This window comes from Gasterosteus aculeatus, chromosome 3 (genome assembly GCF_964276395.1).
Source record: "Gasterosteus aculeatus chromosome 3, fGasAcu3.hap1.1, whole genome shotgun sequence".
Lineage (NCBI taxonomy): Eukaryota > Metazoa > Chordata > Actinopteri > Perciformes > Gasterosteidae > Gasterosteus > Gasterosteus aculeatus.
Genome location: NC_135690.1, coordinates 1647014 through 1667920, shown reverse-complemented (window position 1 = coordinate 1667920; position 20907 = coordinate 1647014). Strand labels below are relative to the sequence as shown.

At 46.9% G+C, this 20907-nt stretch overlaps 2 protein-coding genes across 9 annotated transcripts in view; one reads left to right on the top strand and one right to left on the bottom strand.

Moving 5' to 3' along the window:
- The window catches only part of clcn2a (chloride channel, voltage-sensitive 2a), a 31065-nt gene extending 21292 nt beyond the window's left edge, over positions 1–9773 (bottom strand). For 6 of the 8 annotated variants that reach the window (XM_040170960.2, XM_040170965.2, XM_040170961.2 and 3 more), the window contains exon 1: positions 6268–6624. In XM_040170960.2, the coding sequence (XP_040026894.1) occupies positions 6268–6318 (51 nt within the window). In that variant the 5' untranslated portion in view covers positions 6319–6624. Of the gene's footprint in view, positions 1–6267; positions 6625–9069 lie in introns of those variants that run through there. The other 2 variants (XM_040170966.2, XM_040170964.2) reach the window with 2 other exon arrangements.
- Positions 9774–12621: 2848 nt separating this feature from the next.
- Positions 12622–20132, top strand: LOC120816424 (solute carrier family 12 member 9). The gene is made up of 14 exons (XM_040172015.2): positions 12622–13046; positions 13246–13380; positions 14105–14242; positions 14317–14414; positions 14881–15082; positions 15238–15345; positions 15695–15806; positions 16041–16198; positions 16578–16660; positions 17596–17720; positions 17828–18020; positions 18110–18284; positions 18572–18718; positions 18831–20132. The coding sequence occupies exons 1-14, from the start codon at positions 12866–12868 to the stop codon at positions 19763–19765; spliced, it is 2790 nt and encodes a 929-aa protein (XP_040027949.2). The 5' UTR covers positions 12622–12865; the 3' UTR covers positions 19766–20132.
- The last annotated feature ends 775 nt before the right edge of the window (positions 20133–20907 follow it).

Sequence of the window (20907 nt, the reverse complement as noted above, 5' to 3'; positions counted from 1 at the left end):
CACTTAAATTCCTTTCCTCCCAATGCTCTCCCGGTTCGAGCCGCAAGTTGTGACCACGTCTACACGCCTAAATGCATTGAGTCGCAGCCATGTGATTGGCTGATTGGAAATTCTCATTAACAAACAATGGAACAGCTGCACATGATAAATTGGCTGCTGAGTGCATATGAACTGTGTATATATAGCAAGATATATTTATTTTTTTCTTGGTTTCTCTCTTGCATGTTTCTCTCCTCTGCACCTCCTTCCCTCTTTGTCCCACTCACACCCGCCCCCCTCCCCTCCCCTCATTGAGATGGGCATCACGACGCTCTCTTTCTGCTCGCTTGCACAGGCGATGCAGAAGGAAAGCAGAGATCGGCGGTACAGCTTCTGACTGACGAGCAGAGAAAGGCCGCGCTGTCACACGTGCTCATCTACATCCACGTCCAACCTGAAGGGAAGAATTTAAGCAAAAACGTAGCTGCACATAATCATCCAATAGCAGCGCCTCATTGTGTGAAAATCAAAGAGTAAACGGAATATTTGCCTGCTGACAAATACTCACTACTGCTGTGTGGACTTGATTGTCGGCAGCGTGAAATGTAAATGAGTTTTACCCAATGATGAGAATTGGTGTCAGTTAAAAGGAAACCGTCGTGTTTGGATGTTAAATACCTGATGTTAGTCATGGAGAACTAATGGTAAGCAGGTAAAACTGCTCTTTGTAATTTGGCCTTGAGACTATATCAACCTCCACACCACGGTGGTTAGCATGACAATGAGGAATTCACATGTGCAATGATATTTCTTGGGATTAGATATTAATTATTTAGCTTCTGTCCTTTACTGGAGAGCAACAGCCGATATCCAGAAACCAAGCGAGAGACGGCATTGAACACCGCCCTTAAACCTAAAGAAAAGACTGTTCCACTTCGCCAGAACATGGCCGTATTTCCCGAACGAACTGCCCGAGTTCAAGCGACCTCTAAGGATGCTCAACAATGACGTATTGCACGGAAGAACATGTTCTCCTGGTTGTCCCCGCTATATTTAATCATCACTTCGCTGTGATATAAAAGATCTTGCTCACTGAATCTCGTGTGTTGGCAAACAAACGTCTCATGCACCCCCACATACAGCATAGAGGCACGCAAAACCCACCACCAACACTAGACAAACACCCACTGGGAGTATAAACTGGGCCTGTTAGTGATTCTTTCTTTGGCCTGTGTGAAAAAAAATCACTGGCCATCTGGAGCACGGCCCCCCGGGAGAGCAGCAGGTGGGACCACGTGGGTTAAATGGGCTGTTATCTGCAACCAGTTCACCTCCCACGTGGTCAACTTCTGTATCTGCATTAGTCAGTTTACCTCCCACATCACAACCCTCTACACCAGTTCAACCCTGGCCTCCCACAGGCTGCTATTGACTGGTCTGTCATAGACGTGAATGCCTGCAGAGAAAGAAACTCCAGTTTGGTGCAAAAATAATTTCACAAATAAACTGGTGTATAAATAGGAACGTTAATGCGACTCACATTCATCTAGCAAATTCAATTCGGTCGGATGGGGAATCCATGCATTTCTAAATGTTGACAAAAGAGGAGAGGACGTCTGAGAGGAGAAGCAGCTTTTGTGGTTGAGTGATTCAAAACAAATGAGAAAAAGCAGTGACTCTGAAAAAAATGGCCGCCTGAGAGGCTTTAACAGCCCCTTTGCTGCTCACAGGTGCAGCTTTTGCGCCGTTGAGATATTTTGGGAACACAAGGCGATGATTCTCTACTGAGATAACACAAAAATATGCATCAATATTGTGAATTTGGTTGATGGCCCCTGCGTATGCCGTCAAATATCTCATAAAACTACAAGGTTTCATACCTCTGCCAACTCGTCAAATAGAAATCTGTCTGTCCAAAAAGCCGCCACCTCCTTATTTTATCCTTTGAGACATTCGTGTGAAATTGTTATAATGACCTGAAAAAAAATCTAAAAGCACGTTTGACCCCCGACCACCAAATACTAATCACTTCACACTCGAGTCTGGCGGGACACTCATCCCCAACGTAACGTATTTACCTCCCGGCGCTCCCGAGGCGTCACGCAAAGACGCACTAACAAGGCCAGCAGCCTCATCAGTACCAGCTCTCCCCGAGAGCCCCGCAAGTCCTCCACCCGCCCGGCCCTTATTCAGCTTCTCCCGAGGCGCTGTAGAATAATGTATTCACCGCGTGGGGACAGCAAGGACAAATATTGGACACCGACAACGGAGAAGGGATGAACGTCTGAAACTCTCGTGCTTTTCACTCATGAATATTTATAAGACATCGATCTGTTCTTTTTTTGTGTGGTGAGAAGGTGAGGAGGCGCCTCTCGTTGTAAAGGTGAACATGTATGTAACAGACACTTATCCTCGCACGGTAAGCGTGTGCTGTATTGATGAGATCCGGGGAGTAACAGGAAGACCTGAGACCTGAGACACAGCGCAAACCAAGGACAACGTCCAAAACTGCCAAAGTCCACGTTCACATTAATAAAGGTACGGCTGCTTCCAGAAGAGTTACCTGAGTCGGTGCTCTCTCACACACACACACACACACACAGGGTCGGGAGGGTGTGATGTCAGCGGGACTGAAGAGCTGACATCTTGTGGGACCTGAATGGAGGGAGGTGGTGTTTTAGCCGACAGCAGCGATGAGCCTCACGGGATAAACACGCTGCTCCCTCCCATCAGGAGAAAAACTAAAACCATCACCTCTGTGATTAAAGGACACCCTGTTTCCTTTTTCCAGAACGGATCATTGACAGATGATCTGAACCAAGTAGACAATCAACAGAAAACGAATCTGTAACAATTTTCACCAATTGACCATTTGTCATTTGATAATTGTTTGGTTCAAGAAGCATTTAGCACTTTTATTTGTCTTGTATGAATAAATAGCTTCTGGTTTCAGCCATTTGAAGCTCTGGGTAGTTGTGATGAGCCTTTTTCAATACTAGCAGTTTGTTGCTGAATGAGATTTTTTAGTTTTTTTTCAGGAATAAACGAGTAGTTACTTACTAAGACTTAACATACAAAAGGCTGTATAATGGAATTATTATTAATTATTAATAATAATTAATAATTATTATTATTTTACTATTATTATTAAAATAGTAAACACCTTCACACGTTTACTCCATCTCTTTTTTCACTTTTATTTATTTCCCAATAATACAAATTCATCTCTTTTCACTAATTCACTGACCTTTGTTTATTTCAGATGATTAGGTTTTATTTCCTAACAGAGTGTACAGGTGCATTGTTTCACACGTCGGATTTGTTTTTGTCTGCAGTCTCTGCAGTGGGTTGTTCCGTGCTTCTGCAGGTGACGCCACTATTCGGAAATGACAGGAGCTGAAATGGACAGAAGCCTCTCAGAATGCTGACAATGAGGAACTGGAGCCCCGTGAAGAGACAGCACTTTTGTGTGCACTTCTGTGTGTGTGTGTGTGTGTGTGTGTGTGTTTCACAGGGACAGACAGAGAGATGTGTAAGAATTTTCCATTTCAACTCCATTCAGTTTCCATCATGAAGCTACTCATCACGGCTGCACCAAATGAACGGGAGCTGCTCCGTGACGACGTTCCATTAAAAAAAAAAAAAAAACACACCTAAATCCTTCAAAGCGATAGAAGCAAACTGCAGACGGGATGCTGGTATTTACCAACCGCTCTGGTCCGTGGAACACGACACCAAACCGTACAAAGGAGAGGAGGGAGGCAGCAGATCTCACGGTCCGGCTCTCACTGCTGTTCAGGAGACAATCTGTGTCCTCATGCTGCACAGTGCGAACCAGCAGTATGCAAATGGGCAAGTGTGTGTCTTAATACCGGGTGTGCAATTGTATCCATCCAGCTTTTTTATAATCGGAGACATCATAATTGATACGTTTGATTGGAGTAGCATAAGGTCTCTTACCCTCAGTCCCACAATAATGACTAATCTTTTCTTTTTTTGCAATCCTGCTGAATGGAAAGAGAAACCCAGAGGTGAGAACTGGATCTTTTCTATGGTCTTGAAAGTCAGAACAGCAGGTTGCTCAAAAAAAAATAACATCACACACGCAAACATACAGCAAAACTGACAGGCTTGGTGGTTTGCATCGTTTGCGCGGTGGTGCAGTGCCCTGTGGGGGGCGGCTGGGGGGTTTGGGGGGGGGGGGGGGGGGGCTGCTTTCCCTCTTCAAGCGGATCATGACTTTGATTCCTGCGGCAGCCAAATCCTCGAGCCTCCCGCTGCTGGAAGGACATGAACGTGGCGTCTGTAACATCTGCTCTGACTGGGATTTAACAGGAAAGCGCGGCTGTGTGTGTAGGCAGGTGCAGAGTGCGTACCCGCCTACACACACACACACACACACACACACACACACACACACACACACACACACACAAACACACACGGAGCAACAAACTTGCCCACGTTTTTTGAAGAGAGAAAACGCATGCCCACACACACACACACACACACACACACACACACCTCGCCAAAGAGCTCCTGAAAAGGATCGAGATGGACGGCTGCGACACGTGGACACGCCCGGCCCGTCTCTTTACTTTTTAGCTTTGTAGTCTCTCATCTGCCTCTGCGCCGTCCCACGGGAGGCCAGGGGGGCGGACGGGCACGGCCCGACGTCCCAGCATGCACAGCGCCCGGCAGCAGCTGGAGAAGCCATTGACCAATGCACCAGAACCCGGTTGCTGTCAAACTGCTCAACGGGTCTCTCCTGGATCTCCACGTGGGATCCCACAAAATGAACAATTGCTGCCTTTTTTTCCCTCTTTTCTTTTGTCTTTGTGGTTATAAATAACTTCCACTTCCCTCTTGATAAAGAGCTCAGAGAGGTTAGTGGGAATGCTTTTTAAGAAAAATCTGTTTGGTGCAGAGGCTGAAAAATCAACATCACTGCTACTGAGCAGAATACATGAATGGATCTTAGTTCCATATTTAGTGAGTTTGCTTTAGGGTTGATTTTGAGGGGGAGGGAAATGTAATCATGGTCATTATGTCAAGCCGTTCAGCTGGTTTATGTTATGAGCTGATGATAGTCACCAAACACTCTAATGCATTGTGAGAACACACTTTAAACACTAACAGCCCTCTTAGATTGAATGGTTATTTTTTGCTCCCCTTGTATTTAACACGTAAATCTAGATTCTATAAAAAGACCTTTGCCTGACATGTACAAATACTGGAGCAAACTACCAATTTTGTTTTTTGCAATAGCTGTGAACGAAGAGCCGACATTCGTGGAGTCCGTGTGGAGACGTTATCGGACAGATCTTTATTTTTCTTCTATCTGCTTCGCGTCATCTGCTTAGTCCTGCTCACTGGTGCTTGTGCTGCCACATGACCGAGAATCCTCTGGATCTTGCTGATGGCAAACAATAAAGCACAGGATCCTTTTGTCAACATTAAAATCCAATTTAAGACTGCGGCCACGCAGCCGACAGGCTGTGAGCTGGCACTTATCTGATTTGAGTTAGTTCATATCTGTGAATGTCATACAGTGTTCTAAGGAGGGAAACACAGGTGCTTTGTTTAGCGGGGAGGCATTTGATGAAAAAGCGCTCTCACTTTGTGCTCTCACTAAAGCGTCGGGACACAAGCTGCACAGGCGCTTGCCTGTGCGGAGACATCCGTCTATTCAGGGGGCAACGGACGGTTACGCAGGTAGCGAGTGATCAAGCCATCGATCCGAGTGATACGATCAGAGAGAGGAAAGGGGCCCGACGGTAAACATCAGTGTGTGTCTAACTCAATTGATATTGCACTTTTTGCTCACGAGGGGCCGTGCTTGATAACACAGGGACGGGATAAGGGGAAGAAGACACGAGGAGGGACAAGATCAGCAGACATGGGGAAGATATGGGAGACACGTGATGGAAATACATTGGGAGGCTCTGATCTTAAACTGCGAGGATATTAACATAGTAATGAGCCATTAGGCCGCACGCAGGGACGAGGGAAGCCGCAGAGCTGGAAAAAAGAATCAGACACGATTTGGTGAAAATATCTATTGATAATAGTTCATCATTGCAGGCAGAGGTTGAGAGTGGTGCATTACCTGTGGATCGAGGTAACTGATGGAGAGCCCAGGAGCGACTAGAGGGAACGCACGTCCTACATCTATATATAGATCTATACATAGATCTGCACTCACTGCTTCTCCCGTGCTCACGGAGCGACCGGCATCCACGACCACCCGACCGAAGGCATCGCCCACGAGCCCACGCGAAAACTCACCAAAGTTTGCTGGTACTGGAGCGTCCGGTTCTCGGCCTTGTCCTTCACCATTGTCGCAATGTCCCCCTAACGGACACCCAGTCCGAGAGAGAGCCCGCGAGTCCGGACCGTTACTTCATGCGCGGAGGAGGAACCGGCCTCACGCGTAACAGGTTCCTGGTCGCGAGGCGTCCCGCACCATGCAACGCGCCCCGCCGCCGCCGCCGCGATGCGGACGTGTGAGTGCGTGTGTGTGCGCGTGCGTGCGCGCGCGTGTGTGCGCGCGCTGGACGAGAGCGTATCGCCGGCAGCCGCTGCAAAGCTGCGCGCTGCGACCGCGAAACACCGCCTCGCTCCTCCGCTATCTGCACCGTCCACTGTTTCTCTGGAGTTACTGGAAGCATGATGCGATGTGTGCGTGTGTGCGTGTGTGTGTGTGTGTGTGTGTGTGTGTGTGTGTGTGTGTGTGTGTGTGTGTGTGTGTGTGTGTGTGTGTGTGTGTGCAGATGCCGGTTTAATAGGATAGAAAAGCCCCATTTGGATAGATTAGAATGTGTAGGATACGTTGCTCTTTTTGAGCTTTGAGTCATCGCCGGATGGATTCAAGTGTGATGAGTAATTCACGAGGGTGATTTTATTGTTGGACAGTTTTATGGCTCCGTCGATGTCGTCAATAACGCATGTTTACAACAGGCCTTTGGTAAGTGGATGAAGGATAGTGGCGTTTTCTTTTGCATCACTGTCACATAACGGAATAGAAGTGACTCCGGGGCAATGAGTTTATAATGTATGGATTTGATTCCAGATAATCTTTCAATCTCATAATTTGAGTAAATACACTGATTTACACACTCCAACAGGCTTTTAAAACCCTGATGACGACAAATCATCTACGTCTTGTTTAAACAGCAGTGAAATGGTCCTGGTGATGACACAATATGAACTGAGCTTCTACAACAATTCAACCAGGTTTTTTTCTTTTTTTTGAAGCACAGGGAACAATATGAGACCAATATGAGGAAGAACATCCCAATGTGAAGGAAATGCAAAGACTACAAGTGGCTCGCATTTCTCGCACAACGCAATGTTGGAATATATGCGTCTTACAGCCCCATGGGAGCATTTTACAGTAACCACTTGTGCTCATGCAACAACAGTTGCTGCAGAGGCCCCTGAACCATAAACCTTCTTTGTAAGTGCACTTTCAGAAGCACTTCTCAGGAGAGATTGTAGTATAGTCATCTTTTTGCCTGCACTTTATTTATTTATATTTTATTTTGTATTATTCTATATTCATCTAGCTTATAGCCTTCTATTTTATACTGCAGATTTGTCCATTGTCTCAATGTCTTACTGCCCAATGTTATGCACCAACTGCAATGTCAAATTCCTTCTATGTAACATACTTTGGCACTAAATGTTCCTGATTCCTTCCTTGCTGAAAGCTTGTTAGATCGCTTCCTTTCCTCAGATGACACATGCATGGATGTACTGTGGGCTTATATCTCTGGGCTTTCACTGGAGGCTTTTCAGAGGTGCTACTCACTGGTGGGGGAATCTATCGCACTGAGAGATGATGTGCCAAAAGAGACTCGCACCTGAAAGATAACCACTGGGTTCACTGTCGCTTTGTCAGGAGCCAAACATCTGTTTGCCAATAAGCCCTCGGTTGTTCTCAGTTCAGAACCTTATCAGGTCCAGAGCAATCGGCTTGCCTCAGCCAGTAGAATTCACTTTCACCTTGTCTCCGTAACGGATGCCTTCAGTGGATGGCAACACATTAAACAATTTGCCTTGTCAAAGGCCATGCGTGCATTGAATGACTCTGACTGCAGATAAAACGGGCACAAGACAGCTGATTGACTGTTGGCAGGGCAACCAGTTCAATGCGCTGTACCACCGGCACCATGCAGGCCTCTATGACCGCAGAGTGATGGGAGGGATTTTACCCCCAAAGCACTGCACTCAACAGCACTCACACTTCACTCCAAAATGCATGCACACCTGTTTCACGCGGCCCCTCAACATGTCCTCACGTCCCCATCCTCCCTTTAAGCCGAGGGTAAAGCGTGTCAGCGACTTGGTTTTGTCGAGAGAGCTGGCAGCCACAGGCAGGCGGAGGGGTACCGTGGCCCCGGCAGCAGAGGAACTGGGTGCTCCGCAGCCCAAAGCACCAGCACACTGACCCACATCTTTCCATCTGCAGGAACCTTTAGAAAGCCAATTCTTAACGGACGGTTGGTTCCAAAAAGAGGAAAAACGGCATGTAGCCTCTGACAGTGAGAGATGCGAGTAGAGCTCAACGAGGACATAAAAGTAAATAAAAGTATGAAGCATTTTGCCCTGATAGGAATATTGTGTGTGGATGTATTTATAAAGAATTTGTGAGAAATCCGATCAGACTGATGTCAAATCATTCCAGACTATGTCTTTCTTTTCAACATTTCTTAAGATGGACATTATAATTAATCTGAAATAACGGCATTGATGTGTCCATTTTTCACACATCCAGTTAACTGCGATACGTCAGTGTTACAAGGACTCAAGGTCCTTGCGCACCATTACGACGTACAACCACCTGTGCTCCCTTTTGTGTGCCAAGTTTCAGTAATTCCTCTTAGCTTCGGCTGGTAGGAACCACTGAACGCATCGCAATTAACCCCAGAATGACACCAGAAAACCAGCAAATAGACCACATCCCGGTCAGACCTCCAGTTACCGTTTGCCCTTGAGCCAGATGTGGGCAAAGTTCAGGAGACACGCGCGTATTTGACACTTTGGCGGAGACGGTGATGCGTCTTGTCAGGACATCAGCATACTTACGGTTCCCCCGGGGTCTGCTTGCCTCCTGCTTTTATCCTCTCCTCCTCCTCGGGCTACGGATTCAGAACCGTCAGCTGCGTCCCTCCATTGCGCCCCAGCTGGCGGAGACAATGCCCGATATAAAGCGGCACACAGCTACAGGTTGCAGCGCACGCTCGGTCGACGGTGTATGTGATTGGGCAGCGGATGAGTCCCGGGGAATCGCGCTGCGCCCCCGCCAGAGACACCAAAAAACCTCAGTTGATCCCAGAAACTGGAACGATACATCCCCCCACAGCGCTCGCGCCAAAGTTGTCAACACGGCGCGTAATTACCGGTTGTGCGCCTCCAGACCCGCAGCGCACAGCGGGACCGGGAACGGGAGCGACAAGCGCCAGCCGTTGGAGAGCGGCGGCGGCGGCGGCGGCGGCGTGGGACTGCGGGGCAGAGAAGACAACTCTATGACAAGATGCTACAGTCTCCTCATCGGCTCCAGCTGAGGTGGGAGGGGGTGGGGGGGAGACAGCGGGGTACCGGGTGCCGTGTCCGTGATGCAATGCGGGTGCCGTCGGTGCCGTTTCCCGCAGTTTTCTCTTTGTGTGCGGAAATCCCGCCGCTCCGGTCATTATCTGCGCAGCCGTGGCGCACATTCGTCTCAATTAACGGCGCTCGGGATTCTCAGCAGAGGAGCTTGGAGGGAGAACAAGAAAAGCATGTGTTAAATGTTCATGCCCCCCCCCCCCCATCTCTCTCTTTATCTGCATCTCCCCCCTCTCCCTCCACGTATGTGTCTACATGCGCTCTTGGTCTCTAATATTAGAAGACATGCGCCCGTAGGAGAGGGCAGGGTCTCAGTCAATGTCCAGACAGGGGGGGGGGGGGGGGGGGGGGGGGAGCTGCAATGGGGTTGAGCAGGTGCATCTGAAATGATGATGGATGGTGCATTCCCCTTATGGTGTCTCTTCTCTGTGTCTTTGACACCTTTTATACCTCCTCAACAGCACCGACATGGCTCGGTGCTGTTGAGGAGGCCTCCAATTGAATTGGAGCGTCGTTCACATCTGCAGCTGAGGCCCCCCCGAGGCATTACAACCCCACGAATGATTTGTTTGCATCCGGGTAGACACCGCTTGATCTTCTGCTGTGTGAAGGCCATCAAACGAGCTTCGAAAAGGCTGTGACTTGGGTGTGGGTATTATCAAAAATCCTAATGAACTTTTGCCAACCTGAAGAACAGTCTGCCTGGCGGGGACATTAACAACCTTCATGGGATTGAAGGGTGTCCAAAATCCCCAAGGCACTTATCTTCATTACGAACACAGTTCAATCTTCACGAGCCTACACATCTGCTTACACGCCCACGAGTTATATGAGCTGTGAACAGCTCGGTCTGACACTCGCTCAGTGAATTATCTAAAAGCAAAGCTGCTCCCGGTATTTGCCGGGAACAAACCTTGAGAAAAAGTAAACAGCCTCCGGAAATAGTGACCGGATTTCGTCCGGCTCGTGAAATGAAGTCTCACAATAATAAATCATTAGCTTTGCATTCAGCGAGCATGCTGTGCGATCAGAACCTCAAGGAAAGTCAACTGTGGCCCCATTGGAGTCCCTCTAAAAATCTGTAACATTTTGTTATGCAGCGCAGCAGAGAATTGGAGCGCCGCCTGCTCTCAGATAACACTCGCACTTCCCACTCCTGAATGAGAAAGGTGGCAAATAGAGTGGTGAGAAGACGAAGAGGACAGAGTGGACACGGGGCATTTTCCACATTTCTGAATGGAACAAATGTCGATCCCCAGCAGTCGGCCGAGCAGGCCGGGCTTTAAGCAGTGAGCAACGAGCCTAAAAAGTGCGACGGGTAACAATTAAATGCACTTGAGCGCTTGGGAGCTGGTTTTGCGGCGCTTCAGCGTGTGTTCATCCAGGACTCATCCTGCTCTGGATGCGGCCTCGAAGGTCTGGGCCGCTGAGACCAACCCCGTGGAATAAGGCAGCCAGGAGGGCTGTGAATATTGCGGTTGAGATGCAAAGTTCGCTGGTGACGATATGATTGTCACAGACGTCACCGACCCTCCTGTTGGATAACTGTGGACTCCAGGTTACCGGGAGAAAAGAGGAGAGTTAGTTGCAGGTTGAGGGTGAGAAGATCGTGAAGGTCCTAAGCCGGCCAGGATGTGTCCCGCTTTGCTGCAGAGACCAACATCAACAACTACCTGCTCATTCTCACACACCTGCAGCACTAAAGGTGATAAACAAGTGCAAACAATTGCCCAAGCATGGATTTGTGTGATTAGTTCCCTAGAAAGCCACTTCTAGAAATATCAGAGCTAAAAAGCCAAAGCTAACCACACAAACATCGCCACGAAAAACTAATCAGTGCGTTGAACATTTACACAAACTGGGTGAAAACGTGTCAATGTGCTTTTCTCTCACTGGTTTGCATCAGATCCAGTTTCTCCTGGGTGTGGAAAGATCCTTCTTCCACATACATGTGTGGCTCTATATGTGACCTGAAAGTTATGTCGCATCACAAGCCTTCGTTCCTTGGTACAAGAGGAAGGTAGCGATGCATTTCCGTTTCGCTTCGAATTCGATCTTCCTGGTTGTGTTTTGTGTTTGGAGCAGCAGTGGGCAGCGGGGACTGAACACAAGCTGATCTCAGGCAAAGGGGAGCGGTTCCTGGTTAAGGGGTCAGATGCTTTTCCCCCTCACATGAGAACACCTGAACGGTTTGAAATATGGCACCAATGCAATTATAGAGCAATGAAAACCTACCAGAGGACAACGGATTGTTCAGGAAAATCTCCTCACCTTGTTGACTTCATCAAATGTCAACTTGTTAAAAGGTTGACTTTTCTATAGTGTGATGTGTAGACTCTTACTGTTGGTCATTAGTAAGGCATTTTTAATTGAATGAATCAAGCTGGACAAGTAGGGAAAAACAACAAGGTTTATGAGCATCACAGACAAATGAATGTATGACAGGAAGGCAGTTTTTTTGGACCATTCTACATTGAATTAATTGAATTGAATATCAATGCACTTTTTAGGGCTGCAACTAACGATTATTTTGATAATCGATTAATCGGTCGATTACTTCTTCGATTAATCGTCATTAATCGAATCGATAATGAAATTCGTTGACAACGCTTTTAATAATCAATTTTAAACGATTTTACCGATTCGTTGTTGCAGCCCTAGATAGCATGTTTATTTATTTTTTTAAATGCTGTAGATGTGTATATATGGTTTATTTTTATTCCATATATCTGAGATGTCTACCACCAGATTTTGCATTTAAGACACAATTTATTGATGTGAAAGGGTTTTATGAAAAAACAGCATCGCAGAATATATGACACAATAAACGTTTACTTTACTTTATATTTGTATTAATTATTGTATTAGAAATAACTGCATACATATTGTATGTATGTATCTATTTGTTTACCCTTGGTGTGCGGTGCACATTTAGCGTGCATCTTTTTTTATTTACCACTTATTTACCAGTGTAATCGGCAGGAATAAATAGCAGCCGGTGGATTAATTAAGGTGAAACGCACTGATTGGACACTTAGTTTTCATTAACGAGCCGGTTGGCAAACCGCAATCAACGGCAGGAGGTGGTGATCCGCGCCGGGTACGTGATCCGCGAGGAACGCGATGGCGACCGGCTGAACTTTCACATCCACATCCAGAACCAGAACCAGAACCGAGGGGCGCGACCTCCGTGAAGCCCGACGCGTCCACACGTTCCGCCGAGAGCTGCTGTTTTACCGTTTTAAACTAAGTCACCGCTAACTCCTCCACCTCCACCATGTCGGAAAAGACGCCCCTTCTGCACTACCGGCTCACCAGCAGCGACAGTCCGCCCGCCAACGTCGAGTCCACGCACAGCGGCTCCAAGGACAAGAGCGTCCAGAAGCTCGGGGTGGTGTTCGGCGTGGTCGTCCCCACGCTGCTGTCCATGTTCAGCGTCGTTGTGTTTCTGCGGATTGGTGAGTGGAAGGAAAAAAACGTTTTTTCTGGTTGAATTTGATACCAAGTCGGCGGTTTGGTTGGTGATGAGTGCGAAATGAGGTTTACCGAGACCCCTTCTGACGTCTTGGTTTTGGACCAGTCGCCTACTGTCCCAAATCAGCAGCGAATGCCCTAAATATCAGGTTTGAAGGTTACGAGTGTTGCTTCTTCTTGCAGGATTTGTCGTGGGTCAAGCCGGGCTCTACCAGTCCATCGCCATGTTCCTGGTGGCCTACTTCATCATCACGCTGACCGTGCTGTCCATCTGTGCCATCTCCACCAACGGGGCTTTAGACGCCGGAGGGGCCTACTGTATCCTTTACAATGGGGGTCCTTGACCTTTCTGTAACTCGGGGCCCACTACTGGTGCTTAAAACAACCTGAGGACCGTCTTTCAATACGAATGAGAAATAAACCGCCGGTAAATCCGCTGGGCTGTGGATGTGTGTTCTGCGCCTGCCAGCTGTAATGACCGAAATTAATATTCTGCAAGCGCAAACCTGCCGCTGCCTGACGTTGTGAATACAAATTGAATGCATTTTAAGTTATATTTCTTCATCAGACGGTTTGGAGCTTTGGAGCGGATTGTCTGCCGCATCACTCATTTATTTTACTAAAGGCTGTTTTGTGTCACAGGGGACAAAACCGATGTTGCAAACTGCTGATGTGTTGTGATTTGTGTTGCTGCTTATTAAGCATCTGCTTTGGTTAAATTACAATATCTTTTGTTGGTTTACATTCAGATATATTGTATTTGTTAGAAAAATGTGTTACATCAGGTGTTGCAGTAGCTGTGTTATGAGACTTAAGCTGTAGTTCAAAAGCATCACTTGTGTGTCTTTGTGGTAAATTAACCGACTAATGATTGAGAAATGTCCCTGCTCGGTATTCCTCATGACTTTCATTATCCACCAAGGTCACCGGGTCCTCCTTGTTAACTCCACACTTCATTTCTCCCACAAACAGCCTTTTATTAATGCCAGATATTGGTGGGTTTTTTTTATTTTACTTGTAAATCCCTCACTTGGATGCCCAGACATGATCAGCCGGGCATTGGGTCCAGAATTTGGCGGCAGCATCGGGATCATGTTCTTCTTCGCCAACGTGTGCGGAAGTGCTCTCTACGTCTTGGGTTTGGTCGAGGCCATCATGTCCACCTTCGGCGTCCCAGAGGGTGAGGGACACGAGCTCATTGCGTCCAGTTGGGTGTGTTAACACGTGGATCAACCCGTTTCTGCTGTCCCCCAGAGGCTGTAGCCGGTCCCCATCAGGTGCTGCCCTCAGGCTACTGGTGGTCTCTCCTGTACGCCACTACCTTGCTACTCCTGTGTTTCGTTGTCTGCTTGGTGAGAATTCAGTGTTTTCATTTTTGCCTGTCCGCCCATCTTTTCTCCTAATGGAAAAAAAAGCAACCATTTTCTATTTCCATGTTTTGCTAAGCACATAACCATTTGAAATGAAAATTACTTTTCCCACCTTCAAGCTTGTAGATGGACCATTTTTTCAGTTTGGATACAGATTCCTGCGCTTTTAAAACCGGTGGATACAACTACCCATCAAATATCCTCGTTCAATCAATTGACATTTCTTTCTTCACCGTAAAACTAAATAAACCGTGGAATGCGTTGATATACATTGAGTGAGTTATTTTAATTGCACTGCACCATTTTAAATAGATTGGACCCATGTGAAGATGTATTGTACTAGTAGTCTAGATTATTTCCTCTGCTTGAATAATGCCTTATCCAAATAGTCGCAGTAAGGTGGAACAGTCGTCTTGTGTTACTAAATTGAACTGGCTTGTCATTACAGGTAGGTACCCACATCTATGCGAAAGCCATCTTTATTATCGTCATCATAGTCGCAGCAGTTTTGGCGACCATCTTCATAAACTTCTTCATTGCGAAGCCGATTGTAGTGGTTCTGCCAAATAGTTCTGGTCTCAACAGTACCAGAGTGAGCACCGCCAATTACACTGGCTTCCAGCTGCACACCTTGGAGGGCAACCTACTGCGTGAGTAAGAAGAATAAAAAAAGCCTTTATAATATCTGCTGATATATTTATTGATTAAACGGTGCATAACAAGCTTTACTTAACATGCTGGATATCCCTGTTGGTTTTACTCATCTGGTGTATGAATGAATGAACAAGCCTTCGCTCTCTTCCAGCCAACTACACAGTGGACTATTCCACTGGTGCCACAATGACATTTACCACAGTGTTTGCTGTCATGTTTAATGGCTGCACTGGGATCATGGCGGGCTCCAACATGTCAGGTACAATGAAATTAATCAACCATTCCAAGGGGTCCTTTTTATTAAATTGTCACTTTAAGAAGGAATGGAATCCAGAGGTTTGTCCCACTTCAGGGGCTGGATCCTCAATGTCCCCGAACCACGACTCCCATGGGGGCGAGTCCCTCAGAGGCCTGGCTAGACAGCCAGTGGTCTGCCTACAGCCAATGTTCTGGGAAGGAAAAGCTACATGGCTTAGTAACATTTCGAGCCTTTTAATAACCAATGCTCCAGAAATCCAGAGTTTGGTGGATCCAGCCCCTGATTTAAGAGCAAGCTCATGTGTACACATTATATGGAAGGCTGAACAATAACATTTTGTCATTTTCAGGCGACTTGAAAAACCCCAGCTATTCCATCCCAAGAGGAACACTTGCAGCTGTTCTCACAACTTTCCTTACGTACAATCTGCTTAGTCTGCTGGCTGCATGGTCCTGTGACCGGTTAGACTCACGCATGCATGCATACACCCACTCTCTCAAACAGCGAGTAGTATTGGCCCAAATAACAAATGTTTCTATTGAATCACCACTACTGCTAGAGTCACTTAATTATTGAATTAATACATCTTAAAAATATATATTTAAATTTGTTTAGTTCACCTTTTCAGGTATTAGGTAGTTTTACAAACGGTCACTCTGTCATGTAATTGTCTTTTTCTTCCTATTCGTCCATAGTCACCTCCTCCAAAAAGACTACAGTTTCCTGGGAGACATCAACGTTTGGCCGCCACTGGTGACCATTGGGATTTACTCCTCCGCCATGTCTGCTGCCATGAGCAACCTGATAGGAGCCTCCAGGATCCTGTATGCGCTGGCCAAAGACGGCCTGTTTGGTGAGTTCTGGGCCCTGCTGCCCGCTGTCGGCCATTGGTTCGTTACTGTTTCTTTAGGATATTATCAGGGCTAAATAGTTGATCCAGAGTATATGAAAGAATATCGAACTAGTCTTCTAAAAAGCTGGGACAACGTTTATTAATCAGCCATCTGTTGTGAGAATTTGACACTTTTTCATGACTATTTCATCATGTCGTGTTCTCTAAGTCGAAAGCATAGTTTGACAACAGATGGCTTGCAGTGTTGACTTTCTTTGACCAAGAAGGAAAATCTCATTGTTTGGCTCGATGACAACCTCAGGATGACTCAGTTGTTGATCTGATTTAGTGCCGTGAGCCATGATGGAGCGCCTTTTGGTGATGTTTTCCGTCTCTACAGGCGGTGTGCTGGCTCTGGCCAAGAAAACGTCTTTGAGTGGGAACCCCTGGGCCTCGGTGCTGGCCTCGTGGCTGCTAGTACAGGTAGGCCAGTACACTGTGTGGTGGGGTGGTGACGGGTTCACTTTTTGCATCGCACTCTCCCGATGCACACTCACTTTACATATTGATCCTTAGTGTGTTAGATTAGTGACCTGATGCACGACTTCGCCCTGTGAAGCCGCACTCCAAATGGATATTGATTTTTGTTTCCAAAACGCATTGACTATTACCCACGAACCCTTTAAACGAAGAAACAAACAACAAAAAAACCTAGGTATATATAAATCTAGATGGACATTTACACCGTAATTGTTTTACTTTTATCATTCCAGTTTTTCTTTCTGCTACATATGCGTCCAACAGGAGGTCCGTTTTTAGTATCCAGTTTGTGTAAAAGAAGAAATGCAGTCTGAGTAAGGGTTGTGCTTGGAGGCAGATAAGTTAGAGGCTGATAATCTACTTTTAGAACTACAGATTTGGATCTTCTGGTCCTTCACGAACGAGCCTTTGGTGCAAACCCTTTGGGCTTCATTTGGCTTTCGCTGATTAAGAACATAAGAAGGTCTAAAGGTTTTTCCAGGGAGGTGGCGCGGTACTGTCCTTTTACATTAGGAAGTGTATTCTTAATTTGACTACTCTGCAATTTAACACATCACATTAGCTGAATAACATCAGCCATCTGAAGTCCTGGGCGTGCACAATATAGTTCATTCAAACCAGTTAAGCTGTTTATCAAGGTTTGTTTTGGCATCAAGGAACATCCAGAAGTCTGGAGCTACTTTGTAGTCTCTATGTGGAGGTGTAATGTTTGTATACGTTGTTCTCAGACCACTGGTGGTGCTTCCCCTCTCACGTTATTCCACATTTGAATGACCAATGTTTAGATCGATGTAGCTACAACCTGACTGGAATTTTAGCAGCACAAGGATCAAATAGTGACAAACCTTTCAACTGAATTTGTTCCCTTCTTCCACTAGGTGGTGCTGTTTGCTGGTAAATTGAACACCATTGCCAGTATTGTCACCATCTTCTTCCTGCTGGTCTACGCTGCTGTGAACCTCGCCTGCTTGGCTCTCGAATGGGCTTCTGCACCAAACTTCAGGTACAATGCAGGATAGTGGCCTTCTGTGTTGGATTGGATTTGCCCATTTGCTGAAAGTTTATCTGGTTTCATTTACAGTATCTTTGTCTGTTTTTATTTTATTTTAGACCGTCATTCCGATGCTTTACGTGGCATACGTGCGCGCTGGGCATTCTTTGTTGCCTGGTCATGATGTTCCTGATAAATGCCATTTATGCATTTGCCAGCATAGCCTTCATGCTGCTGCTGTTGATGCTCATCCACTACCTGGGGCCCATCAGCAACTGGGGCTACATCAGTCAGGCTCTCATCTTCCACCAGGTGTCGCAAACAAGCCCTCGACTCTCTGATGCAGCAATGTGATGCAAGTTTCTACACATTACTGCATCATTGCGTCTTTACTCATTCAGGTGCGCAAGTACCTGTTGATGTTGGATGCGCGTAAGGACCATGTGAAGTTCTGGAGGCCCCAGCTGCTGCTGATGGTGGCAAACCCTCGCAGCTGTACAAATCTCATGACTTTCATCAATGACCTGAAGAAGAGTGGCCTTTTAGTACTGGGACATGTGAAGCTGGGTTTGCTGGGTAAGACTTGTCATAGGTATATGAATGTTGTTGGTTTTTTTGCATTGGTAGCTTTAGTTATTTAGCCTTAAATGTTGGTTCCAATGTACATGGAAACGTCCTTACCTGCTCATGCAATGTAAACCCCTTCTCGAGTTATAATCCAGACCAGTAATTCTCTCTCCAAAATATGCCTAGACACACTAATCTTTTGTTCTAACCGGAATTTGCTAATGTCGGTAACTTGCAGCAACCAACCATAGAACGTTCCTTCCTTCACAGCTGACATTTTGTGTGTGGTTCTGTAGATGGGTTGCCTTCCGATCCCCTGCCCAGCTGTTACGACTCGTGGCTTTCTCTCGTGGACCATCTGAACATCAAGGCGTTTGTCAACCTTACCCTGTCGGATTCTGTCAGGCACGGCGTGCAGAACCTGCTTTTTATCACAGGTTTTGGTACGTAAGTTCATATTGTTGCTGAATGATTAAATGGATGTTTCCATTGTTCAACTGTGTGGCTTACAAACTTTACAATTATCTAAAACTCATGTTTCCTGTTTGCATCTAGGCGGAATGAGGCCAAACACCCTCGTCTTGGGATTCTATGATGACTGCACCCCTCAAGACGAGCTGCAGGGTAAAATCCTGCTGTCTGCAGGACACGACTTGGATGCCGCTTCTCCAACCGCAGACCCCCGAGAGCAATGGTCTCCCTTCTTCCCTTACGTGCGTTGTGCTGAGGAACTCAAAGACCTTCCGGATCATGAATATGTGTCACTGATTGCTGACGCTGTAAAAATGGGAAAAAATGTGACCTTGGCTCGCTACTTCAACCAGTTCAACCGCGTGGAGGTGCTGGAGTCGGGGATGAAGGTTGGGGGCTACAGAGGCATGACTGGACCGTTTGTTGACGTGTGGCCTCTGAATCTGCTTCAACCAGACAGCCGCGGGTACGTCGATACCTGCTCGCTGTTCCTGCTCCAGTTGGCCTGCGTGCTGAAGGAATCCCGCGCCTGGAGCCAGGCAAGACTCCGCCTCTTCCTGTGTGTGGAGTCCGCGCGCAGTCTGAAGGAAAAGGAGGAGGAGGCGAAGAAGCTTCGGGTGATGCTGAAGAAGCTAAGAATTTCCGCTCAGGTGCAGATGGTGGAATGGGACCAGGTGGTGGCGTTGCATTGGCAGAGACGAGAGGGTTTAAATCTGGTCGAGTCGGCGCAGAATGTGGAGAGGAGGGAGAGGCCAGACGAAGAATGCCAGGAGGACGGGTTCCAGGCGTTCCCCAATAACGATGCTCTGCTGACCGACGAGTATATCTGCGCCGTCAACGACCTGATTCGCGGACAGGCCGGCCCTCAGCCTGCTGTGCGCTTCCTGTATCTGCCGCGGCCGCCAGCAGACACCAGCCGGTATCGGGCCTACTTGCACCAGGTGGAAGTGTTGAGTCGAGACCTGGGCCCAACTTTGCTCATTCACGGGGTCACTCCTGTGGTCACTACCGTCCTCTAAAATGTTCTTAATCGTCCACAACTCTGGTGTTTGTGCCACTTGCAATAATGTTTCTGACCCGTCATTTAAGGGGTCACCCACAACATGACATGGGGCCAAACCAGTTTTACACTTGTCGTAGCCGCACTCGGCATTTAAACCGTTAGTCGGCCTTATGTTACAAAGACCGGGGGTCGTGGAGTTCTGTTAAATTGTGAAAATCACAAGTTGTTTTAAGCTGTTTAGTCATCACCTGGAGACGGTGCCACAGGTGATTTACACGTGTTAAAATCACATTATGCACGTGACTGCATTTGGCCACACGGGGAATGCTCTTGAACACTTTTGCAAATGTAAATTGAAACATTAATTAAATTGTCTAACATTACATTGCTTCCATTTTTTTTTTATTTGAAAAGCTGCTGCTCATGAAGAGCAATCTGTTTTTCTTTCACTTATAGATGCGTTTCTCCTATTTAGAGCGTGGCAGATATTTTGAGCCTCTCAAACACTACTAAAGAGTAGTATCCAATGCATAGTGAGTACACGGGTTAACTATTCCCGGAGGCCTGAAGAAAAGAGGCCAACAAGTACATATTCAGACTGACATGTTCTTTTATCTACACAAACTTTAAGTACGGTACATATATTAAACAGGGAATGCATGCAAAGAGTACATTACACCGCTGTTTTAAGCATTTATATACTTTTTACTATTGAAGCTATCATGCCAAACCGGTGAACAGGTTATTTGACAATTACCTTTCATCTCGAGATTCCGGTGCGTGGAAGTATTTCAAATCGCAATTGTTTATTTACGTCTTCTGGCTTCGTGGCGTGAGGACTACCTGAGTGACGCGGTGCAACTTCCAGCATAGAGTGTGGCGGCCGATGGCGAGACTGTACCTGCTGATGGAGAGCCGACGCCATCTGCGGCGTATGTCACGTTGATTTAGAGAAATTCATGAGTTTGCGGTGCCGACACCCGCCCACATGTCACGGACGACCTGCATGTGAGAGGGAGTGTGTTCACAGATGGAGGCAGATTGGCCTCCAAGAGCTATAAACGGATGCCACGTTGAGTCGAACAGGAAACGTGGGCGTTGGAGATGCAATGGACGACTTTCATTGTTGCGAAGATAAACTAGATTGGAGAAATCACC

Excerpts from the sequence above, each read along its gene's own strand:
- LOC120816424 (XM_040172015.2), top strand. The coding sequence starts at position 12,866 with ATGTCGGAAAAGACGCCCCTTCTGCACTACCGGCTCACCAGCAGCGAC. Across the intron at positions 14,243-14,316 it reads CACCTTCGGCGTCCCAGAGG|AGGCTGTAGCCGGTCCCCAT; the intron begins GTGAGGGACACG and ends GCTGTCCCCCAG. Across the intron at positions 18,021-18,109 it reads AGGCTCTCATCTTCCACCAG|GTGCGCAAGTACCTGTTGAT; the intron begins GTGTCGCAAACA and ends TTACTCATTCAG.